Here is a 15,493-nt window from a genome sequence, read left to right on the forward strand (position 1 = left end):
TTTCTCGGCGCCACTTCATTGTCTCTAAATTGGGTGGTAGCTGGTGTGATTCGTAAACCCCAGCATGCAAGTTTGAACTGTCGAGGTTATGGAGGATTTGGGCAGTTTTTTAGCAGGCTACCAAAATATTTAGCCGTCAGTAGCAAGTTTCGCTAAAAAACGAGCTGTATTACGTGTACGGGAGGACAGGTGTCAGACGCTTGTCAGTCGGATAACGAGATAATTGCGATGGCGATATCCCAATCGCGGATGACACTTAGATAATTTAGTGAATGCTGCTTCTGTTGGTCTCAGAAGGTGGTAGCAGTACTAAATTGATACAATGAAGAGGCACGCATATTAATACAGAGCAATGATAAGCTGCATGAGCAAAAAGAAACACATGAATATATATATATATATATATATATATATATATATATATATATATATATATATATATATATATAAGTGAAAGAAGTGTATATCTAAGGGCTCGTTTTTCCGTGTTTTAACACAATATTAATGAGATCTAACAGACAGTAATGCCAAGTAATGTACAGGGGAAGTTATTAGAACCAATAGAATGTAAATAAGAAGAAAGAAAAGTGGATTATTACCGGTTATTTTTTCATCCACTTTTATTACTTCTTATTTACATTCAATTGGTTCAAATAACTTCCCCTGTACATTACTTGGCACTACTGTCTGTTAGATCTCATTAATATATATATATATATATATATATATATATATATATATATATATATATATATATATATATATATATATATATATATATATATATATATATATATGTGTGTGTGTGTGTGTGTGATGTGTGGGGTTTAACGTCCCAAAACCACCATATGTATATGAGAGCCGCCGTAGTGGAGGGCTCCGGAAATTTCGACCACCTGGGGTTCTTTAACGTGCGCCCAAATCTGAGCACACGGGCATGCATTTCCGCCTCCATCGGAAATGCAGCCGCCGCAGCCGGGATTCGATCCCGCCACCTGCGGGTTAGCAGCCGAGTACCTTAGCCACTAGATCACCGCGGCGGGGTGGTCCTTTTTGTGAAAGGAGCAAGGAGTTGCAACTGCAGCGAAGTAAAAACTTCGACAGTTGTCAGTTCCCGCTTATCTTGTACATACCTGTGCGGAAGTTTCATGCGTTCTTTCATGTGTTTAAGGAGCACGCTTCAAGTGTCGAGCTGTGAGCGTTGTTAGCTGGCGCTCGTCCGGTGAGTGGTTTTTTTCGCAGGTCCATTGTGCTTGAGCAGCGCACTGCACGCTAGCGGTTCTTCACGTGACATTCCAGTTTGTTGCTATCGCATTCATTGCTTCGCACTTGCGGTGAAAGTTTCCGCTCGTTCCTTGGCACGAGAGTTTTTTTTTTTAATTTTTGTGCAAACTACAGCGAGCAGAGTTACATCAAGGAAGGTCGGCCGGACAACAAGCCCATCAAGGTGTGCCACAAGAGGACGCAATACGACATGGATCAGTGAGTATTTTTTTTTGGCACGTGGCGTCTACAGCATTCATGAATTATTGCAAATATCATTAGTCATGCAGCGTCTTCTACGACATATATTGTTATAATTGCCTGACAATGCTTCATATCTCGTCATCTCTTGCGTACGCTTAAACTTGACAGAGGGTGTAGTGGCGTAGTTCTCTGTGATACCTTGTGAGCGCCGGAACACGAGCGCCAGTATGCACTTCACACTCGCGTGTAATCAACGGAAGCCACCATAGGAAACAGAGACTTGCAGTGGGACCTGTGGGACCACCGTGTATATAGGGAACATATTTGTGGGACCTATACTATGGCCAGTTGCTCGAAATTTCGGCTTACCTCGTATTCGTAAACAGCTTTTCTTTTTCTAATACCAAAAAACACCACGCTTCTTTCTGAAAAATCTGCGGTATAAGCGTGAAAGCGCGCAGAACAAAAATGCACATGGTGACGCCACCTTGAAGTTTCCGTACCATTCTCCATAACGGCAGACGTTATGACGCGGTCGCTAAAACATACGTGGTTGATAGCCAGGTAAAAGTCAAGGAAATTGTCTCCTGATGTAAGCCACAAAGTTAACGTATACCAAGCTTTAAAGCGTTTATTGGAGATAATGGACCCAAATACAAAAAGAAATTCATGTGTGACTTCACCATCAGATATATTGGCGGGAAACCTACATGTGAAGCCTTTGGCAGTAACTTTCCCATCTACTAAAGACTCACCGCGTAAAATTAAAAGCCGGGGTTTTGTAGCCTGGTCCCTGCCAGGAGCAGGTTATTTTTGCGTCCACTTTTCTTTCTTCGCATTTGCAATAATTACTGTAACTTTTATTAATATCATATATACTTTCATTGGCATTGTCTGTCTCAATTATCATTGACGCTTCTGATTCAGATCCTAACCTCATTTCATTCGATGGTGTCCTAAATTTACTGCTGCGATTAAAAGTTAAATCAACCCCTGGACCAGACAACATACCCAATGCATTTCTCCGGCGATATGCCGAAATATTTGCCAAGTACATTGTTGTGATCTTCCGAGCCTCAATAAGTTCAGCCACTTTACCCATCGATTGGAAATCGGCACGTGTTCTGCCCTTTCTGAAAAAAGGGGACCCATAGTGCATACCAAACTACCGTCCCATTTCTATGACTTCCGCATGTTGCAAAATGCTAGAACATATAATTGCCACTCGTGTAAACAGCTTCTTAGATGATAACCCCATTTTATCTCCCTTTCAGCATGGATTTAGAAAACGGTTTTCCACAGTCACCCAGTTCGTCTCAGTTATTCATCACATTGCTTCTATTTTAGACAAAGCTGGTCAGGTCGATGTACTGTTTTTAGATTTCAGTAAAGCCTTCGACCGTGTTCCCCATAACAAGCTCATCGAGAAATTGCAGACTATAGGGCTTCCAAACTACCTAGTATCCTGGGTGTCTGCTTACCTGAGCGGCCGGAAACAGTATGTCGACGTCTGTGGAGAGACATCACCTCATCTCCCAGCAGATTCCGGCGTACCGCAGGGTAGTGTTCTAGGTCCGCTGCTGTTTATAATTTATTGCAATAATATTGTTAATGCTATTACTGATCCGGTTAAAATAAGACTTTTTGCAGACGACTGCATTATTTTCACAAATGTACACTCGCCAGATGACCAGGTTGCTCTCGACACTGCCCTTAACAATATTCTTTCGTGGTGTAACAAATGGGGCATGGTGCTCAATTTCGATAAATCTGTTTGCCTTCGAATTTCTAACAAGAAAAATCCCCATCACATTACATTACCCCAGTTTCGACCAGGCAAACTCGCCATTCTCATGTCCGATCTTTAACTCCGTATTTTGCGCGGACAGATTTATTTAGGTTTTCCTTTTTTCCGAAAACTGTAACAGAATCGAATAACTTGCCTTCTGATTTTCTCCAAATCTTCGATCTTGATGAACCCAATGTTTAATTCTGTGAATTTTGACCCCCCCCCCCTTCCTAATATCGCTTGATGTTTCTCTTCTACTCGCTCTTCTCTTACACAGATGTATTTTAGTCAAGCTGTGTTACTCGTGTACTGATCTTGTGGTTGTATTTGTGTCCTTCCCGCTTGGGCCTTTTTGGCCTGCAGTATTCCACAAATAAATAAAAATAAATTACCAACACTGAAGTTTTGAGAGTGTGCTTTATTAGTATAAACTATTGTTCAGTTTAGTGCCTCTTCAACTCGGCCGAAAGTACCACTTGGCGTAGCACCAGCAAAGCTTAAGTGAGCTGTTTCCGTTTACTAGGAGATAAAAAAGCAAATAAAAAACTGTCCTGTGGGCACGTCGCGTAAAATTAAAAGCCGGGGTTTTGTAGCCTGGTTCCTGCCAGGAGCAGGTTATTTTTTCGTCCACTTTTCTTTCTTCGCATTTGCAATAACTATTGTTACTTTTAATAATATCATATATTCTTTCATTGGCATGATTGTGTGTCAGTTCTTACCAATATTTATTCTAACAAAGAAAACGAGCTTCTAAATTTACACTTCTTTCATAATTAATAGATCTGTCTTGTCTTCAAACGTTCATCGCTCCTTAATTTAGAGTACATAAAAATAAACTTTCTAGAAATACACTATGTAGTAGCAGTAATACAAAAAAAGTTATGCAGTAGTAAATCCTTTATCAACCCGTTTCCTGAATATAAAAATTTCAGTGAATATTCAGCGCTGTGTCTGTCTTATGTGTGCCTTTGTAAGTTTCTTCATTCTTTCCGCGCTGTAACATATAAATAACAAGCTGCCCAGTTTATACGCTATATTTCTAAGTAGTAAGTGTGCTTCATAGCACGCACTGCAGTCGTGCAGTAGTGTACGAACATGTGTTTTCACGCCAACGCAGGCGGCATGAAGCGTCCTCCCATGCTCCCGACCCGTACGAGTAAGTAGGCGTCAGACGTCTGCACTCTAAAATTTAAAGAAAAAATATATATACGTATACATATACTGTGCATGACATCAATGCCGACGCCCACGTCGACGTTGACGCCGGCGGCAAAATTCAGCCGGAGTGTCCATAAATTTGCTATCGCAATAAAAAAAATGACAGTCTGTGCTATTGTATTCAGTGAGTCTTGACTTTCGACGTGCATGACTCTCTTTAAGAGACACGTTTACTCGCCTTCAGAGTTCCACGACTTTCCGAAGACAGTGGAGTGATCTCCGAGGATAGTTCGCATGTCCTTCAAATAATGAGATTATCTGGGGTTTTATGTCCCGAAATCATGATGTGATTATGACGGACAAACACGAGCCTCTGGCATTTCGCAGTCATTCGAAATGTGACCTTCGTGGATGGCGTCGAACCCGTGACCTGCAGCTGATAAGCCGAGCACCGTAAGCACTGGTCCACCGAGGTGGACAGTCTGTCGAAGGGAATCAATTCACGTGGAAAAGCAGGACTCACGAGAAAAATGTCAAAGGGGTTTCTTATTCTTTACTTGAAGAATGTCGAATCTCTTGGGCTCCTTATGAACATGGCTGTATGGTCTCTTTTCGTGTGCCGCTTTTGTTACGTCTTACTTTCTTAGCTCAACTTTATTTACTTATTGATTTGTTTTTTTTTTGTTTTTTTATTTACTTGTTTATTTTTGTAAAGATCTGAAGGAAGCGGGAGCAAGATTCGCATACGCCACCATTTAAAACAAACCACTGAACTTCCCTGCCTTCGTATAGACACGCGTTGTGCTCGCTGTTGACTCAAACGGACTCAAACTACGCTTCTCGCATGTTTCTAATCGGATTTTGTTGCACGTTCGGGAGGACGAGGAGGTGATGGGGGGGGGGGGGGGAGGCTGCTGCCATTAGTGTTGCTGTGTCTGAAATCTGAGAGACGTAACATTTGCCGGCATAAGTGACTTTGTGTTTCTAGGAAGTGTTTACATCCCAACATCCGAGTCAAAAGCAGTTTGCCCGATGATGGCAAACATAAAATGCTCCATCGTGTTACAATTTTTTTTGCTGTTATTGAGAATTTTCTCTCCGGATTTCTCCTTACATACTTACTCCAGAAATAGATGGCGATTCGCAGAATTCCTCCATGCGTAACAAAGAAGCGGATTAGTGGCGAAGACAGATGTGTAACATAACTTATATAAAATTTCATACACGAGGGGTATAACAGGTTCATATATAAGCAAGTTCCTGGTACCTAATGGGTAAGTTCACGATAAGCGCACACTTACGTTGGAGCTTTAAACTATGCTCTGGCAGCCCATAACGAAATGATTTCCAAAGGTAATACTTGTCGCAGTTGGTATATTGATGCGTGTGCAGCTTCTACAATCTGTCACTTCTACATGAACAAGTGATTATTTCCGTGCTTGTTATTATCGCTTACATACTGCGGCCTACATCCTTGGGGTATGTGGCCAGAAGAGGGGGGTGGTGCACGTTAAAGAACTTCAGGTAGTAGAAACCAACCCAGAGTCCCGCCACCACTTTGTACCATCTGACTCGGTGGAACAGCGGCTGCGCGGTGCTTGACTGTTATTCTAAAGGTCGCGGGTTCATTTCCAGTCATGACGGTCGCATTTCGATAGCGTCGAAATACTAGAGGTTCGCACACTGTGTGACGTCAGTGCGTATAAAAAACACCAGGGGGTCGAGCCCTCCACTACGGTGAGCCCCAAATCATGTGTTGGTGTCTACGCGTAATATGACCGTAATAATTATTACTCGTTTAACAGAAATTATCGACATCTCGCTTGCCTGCACTTAGCATTACCGCCACGCGATGTGTAATCACAGGTCACAAAGAGCTTGCGCGCCAGTCGAGTGACATTTCACTATTGTGGCGAAAAGAGAGAGCACAAAGTTCAACCCTAAGATTTATTGGAAAGAAGCGCAAGCGAGTCCAATTAGGATCCTTTGTGTGTGTGTGTGTGTGAGAGAGAGAGAGACGAAGACATGACATGATAGGTGGCGCTATTGTTATAGTGCATACCAAGCGGCCAAATGTGACATTTAGTGCTGCATTTGCGCTTGTAAAAGTCGCTATACTGTCTCTGTGTCTCTGATACCCAAAGGCCCTTCAATTTTTGTTCTCTCATTAACAGATACTCCGAGGAAATCATCAGGCATGAAACAAAGGCGTAAGTCACATTGATAACAAAGTTTTGCCATGAAAATTGTTCGTGAGAGGGAATTATAGCTCATTCTGAGGCAGCACGTGGCAGCAAGTAGGTGAACATCGGTTATGAACGAAATGCTTTGCGACTTTATTTTGTGATTTTTTTTCTTTTTTGACAGCGTCCGTCATGATTTATTTGTTACGACACATTCTTTGGACCATTTCACTTTGAACTTTTAGGTGCTGGGCCTGCTGCATCCTGTCCGTAGCCCAAGCAAAGCAGAGAAAGGCCTCACTAGTAGCGCAGCAAAGAAATATTTTATTTGCGAGTGCGGCTCACATTGGAAAGTCTGCGTGGGTTCGGGGACAGGTAAGCGATGTCCAGTAGCCGGGGCGCCCCCAATAGGCCTCCGCAAATTGCAGCGCTGTCAGGGCAGCTTCGGATCATTCGGTATTCGCCCAGTCTGCCCCTTTTCCATATCGCATGCATAAGGGAGCCACGCGCACAGCATGAAGCTTATAAACATCGCATGCCTTGTCAAACTCTAAAGGTGACTGTCGCCGGGGCTGTCAATACGGCTGATGCAAATATCACCTGGCTATGTCCCCGTTTCATGATATCATGACGTCATAGAGAAAATACTGTGTCATCATGAAATGACGTTATCACGTGGCATCAACACTTTTTCATAGGGAACGTGCTTGAAAAATTGAAATTCCTCCAATGCCGGATAAAATGGAAACCCACACTACAAGCAGAAAGCCTTCTGATGCGGAGCCATAAATGCAATCAACTAAGGGGGAAAGAAGGTGTTGTTTCATCTTCTATAGTCACATAAGAAGAATGCATAAGGGACTATGTAAATGCCGGGTTGGGGATGAGGAATACGAACGTACTTCGAGGTAAAGAGCAAATGAATACGGAACAGATAGCATTGAGATAATGCTTTTCAACGCCGATGTCAAAAATGAGAATCTCAGATAACAAGCTTTTCCTGCTGATAAACACCTCTGTGTCGCTCGAGGCTTACAAAAAGCCTGCAACACCATTTCTTTAGGCTAATTCCCAGCTTGGGAAAAGGTAATCCCATAGTCTCGAAACAAAATTTGTGCAAAATCTTATGACCCAAAAGATCAACCAGCACATTTACGACAAAACAACGCGCGTTGATGTATTGACGACGCCGGCAAGTACGGCACGTTCGATGCCGGCAACGCTTCTAGACTTCGTTTCACCGGTGGACTTGGCCGTGTTAGCGTGTGAATCTTGTTATACCCGACAATACGAATTGCGCGTCGTTCCGCTTGCTCAGTCTCAATATATCTCAGTGCGTAGTGAGGTAACGAAAGCGAAAGAATTTATTTCCTATAAATAGCACCTAAAACATTCTGCCAACGCCGTTGCCATGTGCCTTCTCCGGGTTCGCGTTCCTTTTCATCAAATACCTCTAGACCTTCTTTTCTACGTGTCGTCAAGCCCCACGCATCCCTCATCTCTCTCCTGCATTTGCTGTCACTTCTACGTCGTCTGCGCACTCCCGTGCCACCTCACACAATGCCAAAGCATAACCAACAAGCTGTTCTACATGCCATTTTGAGCCCTCCAGCGCAAAGTCGATCCCAGTAGGATGCAATGAAACATAAAATCGTTGGTTCGGTGTCGCTGGCGGGGGCTTCTGTTCAGACTACGTATACGGTTTCCAAACGCTCAGTGGAAAACAAACCTTGCTCTTTTTTGTTCGGAAAGCGAGTATCCTCACCTCACACACCTCTTCCACCTTTCTACTACAACTCGTTTCCTTTCCATGCGTACTTATGAAGGAGCAGTTTTAAGCTATTAGTTAGTTCTGCTTACTTCTGTTCGTGTCGTCGTGTTCATGTCCTTCTTGTTTATGTCGTCTTTCCTATATCGGCGAAATGCCATACAACAAACTTGGTTCTTCTCTGCATTCTTGCAGCAGGAGGCTGTGAGACTTCTCCTGAATCTCGGGACTCGATGCTTCACTTTGAAGTTTCAACCGTTACTAGGGGTTTGTTCGCGTGAATTGAGACAAGAACAGTGCGCCTCAAGCCATCATTTTGTTGTTCATTTCATTGCGCCTCTTTGTCTCTTAGCTCAGTCTACTTCGCCTGCTAAATCTTTAAACCAGGCCGATTCTTTCTTCTAAACAAAAATTACTCGTCTTTCACTCCCGACTCTTGTAAAAAGGCTGATGTTGGCCCTTAGCGACAATAAAGGCACTTAAGCTTATGGCTACTTTACCACGATGTGACTTTTGCATTGACTTTTCATTCAACCCTCATTATTTTTTTTTTCGCGTGTTTCTTCCGGGTAAGAGTTCTCTTGGAACAGCTACTTCAAATTCCAATTTTTTTCGTCAGGGTCCCAAATGTAATTAAATCATCTCTTCAACTTCAGCTGAAACGTCACGCTTGCCATTTCCCGGTTCCTGCACATGGAGCGTTTCTCCTAATTGTTGAGCCACTATAGCGTCAACTACATTAATCTGCTTCGACAAATTCATATAAGTGCACTTTTGGTTTCTACATTCGGCTTCTTTAACTTCGTTAGACACGTCGAAATTCTGAAACCTTGAGGTAGTGGGTGGGCAACCTTGAAGGACAATTTGTGGTAACCCGCCCCGCCCCGGTGGTCTAGTGGCTAAGTGACTCGGCTGCTGACCTGCAGGTCTCGGGATCGAATCCCGGCTGCGGTGGCTGCATTTTCAATAGTGGCGAAAATCCTGTAGGCCCGTGTGCTGAGATTTGGGTGCACATCAAAGAACCCCTAGTAGTCGAAATTTCCAGCTCTATCTATCTATCTATCTATCTATCTATCTATCTATCTATCTATCTATCTATCTATCTATCTATCTATCTATCTATCTATCTATCTATCTATCTATCTATCTATTTATCTATCTATCTATCTATCTATCTATCTATTTATCTATCTATTTATCTATCTATCCATACATAGATAGATAGATAGATAGGTAGGTAGGTAGGTAGGTAGGTAGGTAGGTAGGTAGGTAGGTAGGTAGGTAGGTAGGTAGGTAGGTAGGTAGGTAGGTAGGTAGGTAGGTAGGTAGGTAGGTAGGTAGGTAGGTAGGTAGGTAGGTAGGTAGGTAGGTAGGTAGGTAGGTAGGTAGGTAGGTAGGTAGGTAGGTAGGTAGGTAGGTAGGTAGGTAGGTAGGTAGGTAGGTAGGTAGGTAGGTAGGTAGGTAGGTAGGTAGGTAGGTAGGTAGGTAGGTAGGTAGGTAGGTAGGTAGGTAGGTAGGTAGGTAGGTAGGTATTCAAAGTGCGTACAGTACGCGAAGAAATGTTTCGCATTTCAACAAGGCACGCACCCTACAAGACGCGGCTCAAAACTCCCCTGTATATTTTGTGACGCGGTAGCATGATTATACGTAGCTAAGCGATGTACATGCACAAAGGTGTAATGACTGAAGCAGGTACGAAACACCTATCACGTATCTCGTCCGTGTGTGTCACCCTCCCTCCCTGTAATTCCCACAGACCCGGCGGCCCCGCACCTGCAGGCGGCGCGACGCTGAAGGTGGCCAACAAGAACGTGCAGGCGGGTTGCGTGCTGTGCGACCCGCTTCCCGAGGTCGTCAAACCCACCAACATCATCGTCGAAGGCGTCGAACCGGTCAGGAGGTCCAGTATGCGTAGCTCAGACAGGTTGGCTTCCTTGTACGCCATGTGCGCGTGCCTATGATGTGTGGAAGAAAACGTGACACGCTTTTGTAGTGTATACTCTGCATATACAACCAGACACACGCAGTATCGCGACAGTGTGTTAGCGATACATGTGAGTATCTGCATTTGTGTAATGATATTTTTTTACGAAGTGAATTATGGCGTGGGGGCGAAGCTCTGGGGAGTTGAATCACGCGCCAACTCGCGCGTGTAAACGAATATCAATGCAGGAGTACAGTATACAACGTTGTATTGGTGATGACGAGTATTGAGTGTTGAGTTCTGCATTCCGTTTTGCCTTCATTGTTACTGCCTTGTGGTCATCATCGTGATCATCATCGCCATTCATCGTCATCATCATTTTTAGCCACCTTGCCGCGCAGCTCGTGCAAAGCTCAAGCTGTGTGAGAACAGAACGAGCTCACGCACCTGGCGTGTCGGACGCCGGCAGCCGCCTCCACTCCGTTTCAGCCCTGGAACACTTCAGCCCTGGAAGCCATCTTCACCGTCGTCTCACGTATCCCTCACTCAGTTCAAACCCGAAGCATTCACTCTTGAATCCCTAACTCGCTACAACCCGAAGCATTCACTCTTCAATCCCTCACTCCCTACAACCCGAAGCATTCACTCTTGAATCCCTCACTCGCTACAACCCGTAGCATTCCCTCTTGAATCCCTCACTCGCTACAAACCGAAGCATTCGCTCTTGAATCCCTCACTCGCTACAAACCGAAGCATTCACTCTTGAATTAATATCACAAGGACACTTCCTGGCTGACCCGAATGTCAACGAAACGGAGAATCATCTTAGAAGTGTGGCAGCTTGGGCTAGTTGGTATGGCATGACGATAGTTATAGCGCGAGAACAAAACGACGACACAGAGACAAGGAGCGCTCGTGTCTTTCGTGTCCTTTTTTTCTCTGTGTCGACGCTTTGTTCTCGCGCTGTAACTATCGTCAGGAGAATCATCGTCTTGTCATCATCATCATCACCATTGTTTCCGTCGTGCAAGCGTCGTAGTCGTGTCACTGTCATCGTTGTTGTAGTACCAATTTCGTCATGCATGAATACGTTGTTGTTCCATCTGCCGTCATCTTGACGGTCTTTTGCCACTTTAGTCGAACCCTTATTCCGTAATAAACATACGAAGTACCTGTAAAATGTTCCTTTTGTTCACTTTGGGGAAGTGAAGAGATGAGACTTATGTCTAGCTAACAATTAGGCGTGTAATGAAAGATACTGCAATAAACATGTGTGCTTTTCATTTTTCTTCATTTCGTTAGAGAGTAATGAAAAAAATTGGCCCCGTATCTACATGTTCCAATGCAAATGTCGTCGAAAGACGATAGTTTTGCGTCTGGAGAGAGTGAACAAAATGTTTATTTGATGTTCTGCGCAAATAAATCAGTGAATGGTATTCTGGAGGTGCTGTGTAAGAGTGCCTCAAGCGTGTAGCGGAGGCGAAAGAGCGCATCAAGTCACGTCACACGTGAGACGTGAGCGCTATCTGGCAGTTATCCTGGAAAACGAAGCACGTGGCACGCGCGCCCGTCTCTGAGGTGATAAGCTGTAGAACACAAAGCGACGGGTAGGTGCCACCATCGTGTCGCCTTAGCAAAGCGTTGGAAACACCTGCCTTTTCGTGCAAGTGTTGCATGGTCAGCGCAGCGTGATAAACGCTATGGTCCTTACAATTACTTGTGTATGCTTTTTCTAGCAAAAAATACACATACATAACATTGACGTGTCGTTATGGTGCCTCAGATATGCGCAATAATTGCTTTTTAATTGTCAATCACGCATGTATGAACGCTGAACCTTGAGCAATATTGGTGGGAGCTGTGGATGGGTCAGCCGTTCGGAGTAACGATTGGTCACTTCGGCGTGGTTTAGGGTACCGTTAAAGGTGGACAAACAGACAACTGTACAGACAGACAGACTCTTGTACCTTTTTTTCGCACCTCTTTCTTTCTATTACTTTCTGTTTCTTGCTCTTGGACTAACACACGCTAAATTTTTCCTAAACACACTATGATGCCAACAAAGAAGTAAATATTGGCAAAGCACTCCTCCCTCTACACTAAAAAAATAGACCTTAGATAATGCAAACAACCTTGTCGACCACATAAATGTCATTTTCATTTTCTTACTGTTTTTCTTCCTTTTTTATTTGCGTACAGCACCAGTACCACACCGGACTCGAGCGGTTCGGGCAAGAAATCGGTCTCTTTCAGCATGTAAGGCTTTTGAAATTTGCTGTACGATTTATTGAGAAAAGAAAAGTGTCGTTAAGATTGAACGGGTCAGAAAGAAGACACAATGAAACGCACTGCAGCTTTATTGTACCTGTTTGTAATTCCTGTACCTTATATTTTCAATGTTTTGTTGTTGTCGTTTTGTTTTGCATAGTATAGGACGTCTCTGGGCAACCGACCTACCACGGTGGTCGAGAGAGAATATGGGACTCGACTGCTGACTTGAAAGTCACGGGTTCGAACCCCGGCCGCGACAGCCACATTTCGATGAAGCATAAATGACATTAGAGGCGCAAAATTTATGTGCACGTTAAAAAACCTCGATGTGGTCTAACTTTCCGGAACCATCCACAACGGCATCCTTCATAATCATGTCGTGGTGTAAAACGTGCCATGTTTAATTCGCTCCCCACCAACCGGCAGTGAATGGTACGGCTCGATGAACTGTATTATATATATTTTTTCTCTTTTAAGTTTTTATGGCCTCCTTTTTGTAATAATGTTTGTTCGGGTTTAACGTCCCAAAATTATCATATAGTAATGAGATACGCCGTAGTGGAGGGCTCTGTAAACTTCGACCACCTGGGTTTCTTCAACGTGCACCTAAATCTGAGCACACGGGCCTTAAGCATTTTCGCCTGCACCGAAAATGCGGCTGGTACAGCCCCTCGGCTGCTGCCTCTGGGTCAGCAGCCGGAGTGCCCTAGCCACTAGACAAACAATCATTTCATTTTCAAGTGTTCGTACTCGTCTAAGTAGTGCCAGTACAGTGCGAGTACAATATTCGTGGTACCGATTTGCGTAATTGTGCGTCTCGCGCATTCGCAGCCGCTCGTACCGGCAAATGCCGAAGTGTGCGTACTGCATCACGATCATCATACTGGGCGTGGTCTTCCTCAGCCCGGTCATCTACCTGGCATTTACCTCCAAGGCCTCCCACGCCGGATCTCAAGGTCTCGCGCCCGTCTCACTACAGCCTCTTTGGAGATCATTACACTCTCTTCGTAGAGTCGTGTGACCCACAAGCGAGTTAATGTGTCTCTTTAACCGAGATTCACCTTCCTGCCAAGTGAGGACTCACTCACAAGAGTAACACGCACTCGTTTTTTTTTTTCTTAGAGTCTACTCTACAGATCAATTTGGTGAGGTGAAAGATAACATGGTGCCTGTCTGCAAAGTAAAGATAAACGATCTTACGGGTCCTTTCATAAAGCCCAATAGCAATCGTCCTCTATCAAGCACTGACAACTTTCACGAGAGGTACTTGAACTGGTATAGCGCATTACGGGGAAGAAGAAACGGCCGAGCAGACCGACACAAGAGGACAGAGCGCTAACTTCCAACTCAGCTTTATTGCCAAACTGCATCAAATATGTAGACCGGCGCAGGCATACAAACAAAACCACCCTAACGCAACGACAAGATAACACACAACATCACACCGTCACATATCACAGATTCATAGGCGGTTATCCTGATTAAAGAAGGCCACTTCATGTTCAGATAAAACCAAAGAAGGGGCGCTAATACACGTGCTTCCAGCTCCTGCTATACAATGCGCTTCTATAATTTCTCGAGTTAATTGTGACGGGTGCTTTTTTACCACTTCACATTGATCAAACATGAGGGTACATCCACAATCGCGACAATGTGTCGGTCTACTCGGCCGTTTCTTCTTCCCCGTAATGCGCTATACCAGTTCAAGTACGATGAACCAACTCGCTCAATCTTCAACACTCGTGGATTTCACGAGAGGACCACCTGTGAAGCACTATTGGCAAGTTTTCTGTTCTTGTTTTTTTTTTGCAGTACGTAGATATTCTTTTTTAGTTGGCTGACAGAAACTTCAGTTCACAATACACTGAGACAAGTCGGAGAATTTGTTGCCACAATATAATCCTAGATAGTCTGGATTCTCTTGTATCACAAAGAGAGGATATATAAACAAGCCTAGCCGCTGCTTCTCTCTCTCCCTCTCTCTTTTATTGGGTGGGGAGTAACCTTGTTCATAGCCTGTTTACAGTGATAACAAGAAAAAAAAAGCTAAGTGTTTTACAGAAGGCTTTCTAATTGAATTAAGGTAGTGCACCTAGTTTGAACTGGCAGTCACGATCCAGCTATAGATAGTTGAAAAATTGTTTACATGCGTCGTTGTTATCGTTAAAAATAAAACGCGGCGAAAAGAAAGGTGCTATGACAAAACCTAAAACAGTGACATCATAGGTATCTCGAGTTTTGAGATGGAATTCAAGTTAATAATTCCTGCTATCTTTTAGAGCTTCGCCAGCACGGCTTATTTGCGGAAATAGTATGTACCACTTATCCTTGCACATTTTCGTGCCTTTTTGTACCCGCGCTTCATAGCAGGAACTCATGGGTATCTTTAACAATTTGACTAAGGATGCTCGAAAAAGAAAAGCATCTTCATCTTAAAACTTTATGTATCAGTCCTTCCCTGCCCTTTCCAAAAGATATCTGCATTTACATTCGTTTTTTCCTGAGTCTAGGATCGGAGGCGTTGCAAGCAGTGGCGTAGCCAGGAGGTTACACACGAAGCATGAGCTTCTTCGCCCCCCCCCCCCCCCCGTTTTTGTCAAATGGCAGAAAAAGCCCAAAATAGCGCTCAACCACATCTGCCTACCAGGTTGCCCTTTCAGACCAAAGATCATTTCCCCGATAGTTAAACAAAGCACCCCCCCCCCACACACACACACACGTAAACATTTTGCCTACACCCCTGGTAACAAGCTGTCTGCACCTCACCTGGTTTTACATAACCTCCATGATTGGCACGCCTTCAACTAATTGACTACGTCTTGTGATGACGTCAAATTTTGAGGTCACGTGACGTGAAGTCATTGTGAAGTCAATGTGACTTAGCAATAAGCGACCGGTGATGAAGTGACGACGTCATATTGATGATCACGGTG

At 44.0% G+C, this 15,493-nt stretch overlaps 1 protein-coding gene across 2 annotated transcripts in view; it reads left to right on the forward strand.

Annotated features, from left to right (window-relative positions):
- Window positions 1-15,493, forward strand: part of LOC119162990 (uncharacterized) — a 177,127-nt gene that overhangs the window by 157,666 nt on the left and 3,968 nt on the right. For both annotated transcript variants that reach the window (XM_075882059.1, XM_075882060.1), the window contains exons 3-6: window positions 1,399-1,482; window positions 10,122-10,289; window positions 12,489-12,545; window positions 13,392-13,516. In XM_075882059.1, coding sequence (XP_075738174.1) covers window positions 1,399-1,482; window positions 10,122-10,289; window positions 12,489-12,545; window positions 13,392-13,516 — 434 coding nt within the window. The remainder of the gene's footprint in view (window positions 1-1,398; window positions 1,483-10,121; window positions 10,290-12,488; window positions 12,546-13,391; window positions 13,517-15,493) is intronic.

The sequence above is a fragment of the Rhipicephalus microplus genome, chromosome 2 (assembly GCF_043290135.1).
Source record: "Rhipicephalus microplus isolate Deutch F79 chromosome 2, USDA_Rmic, whole genome shotgun sequence".
NCBI classification, from domain to species: Eukaryota; Metazoa; Arthropoda; class Arachnida; order Ixodida; family Ixodidae; genus Rhipicephalus; species Rhipicephalus microplus.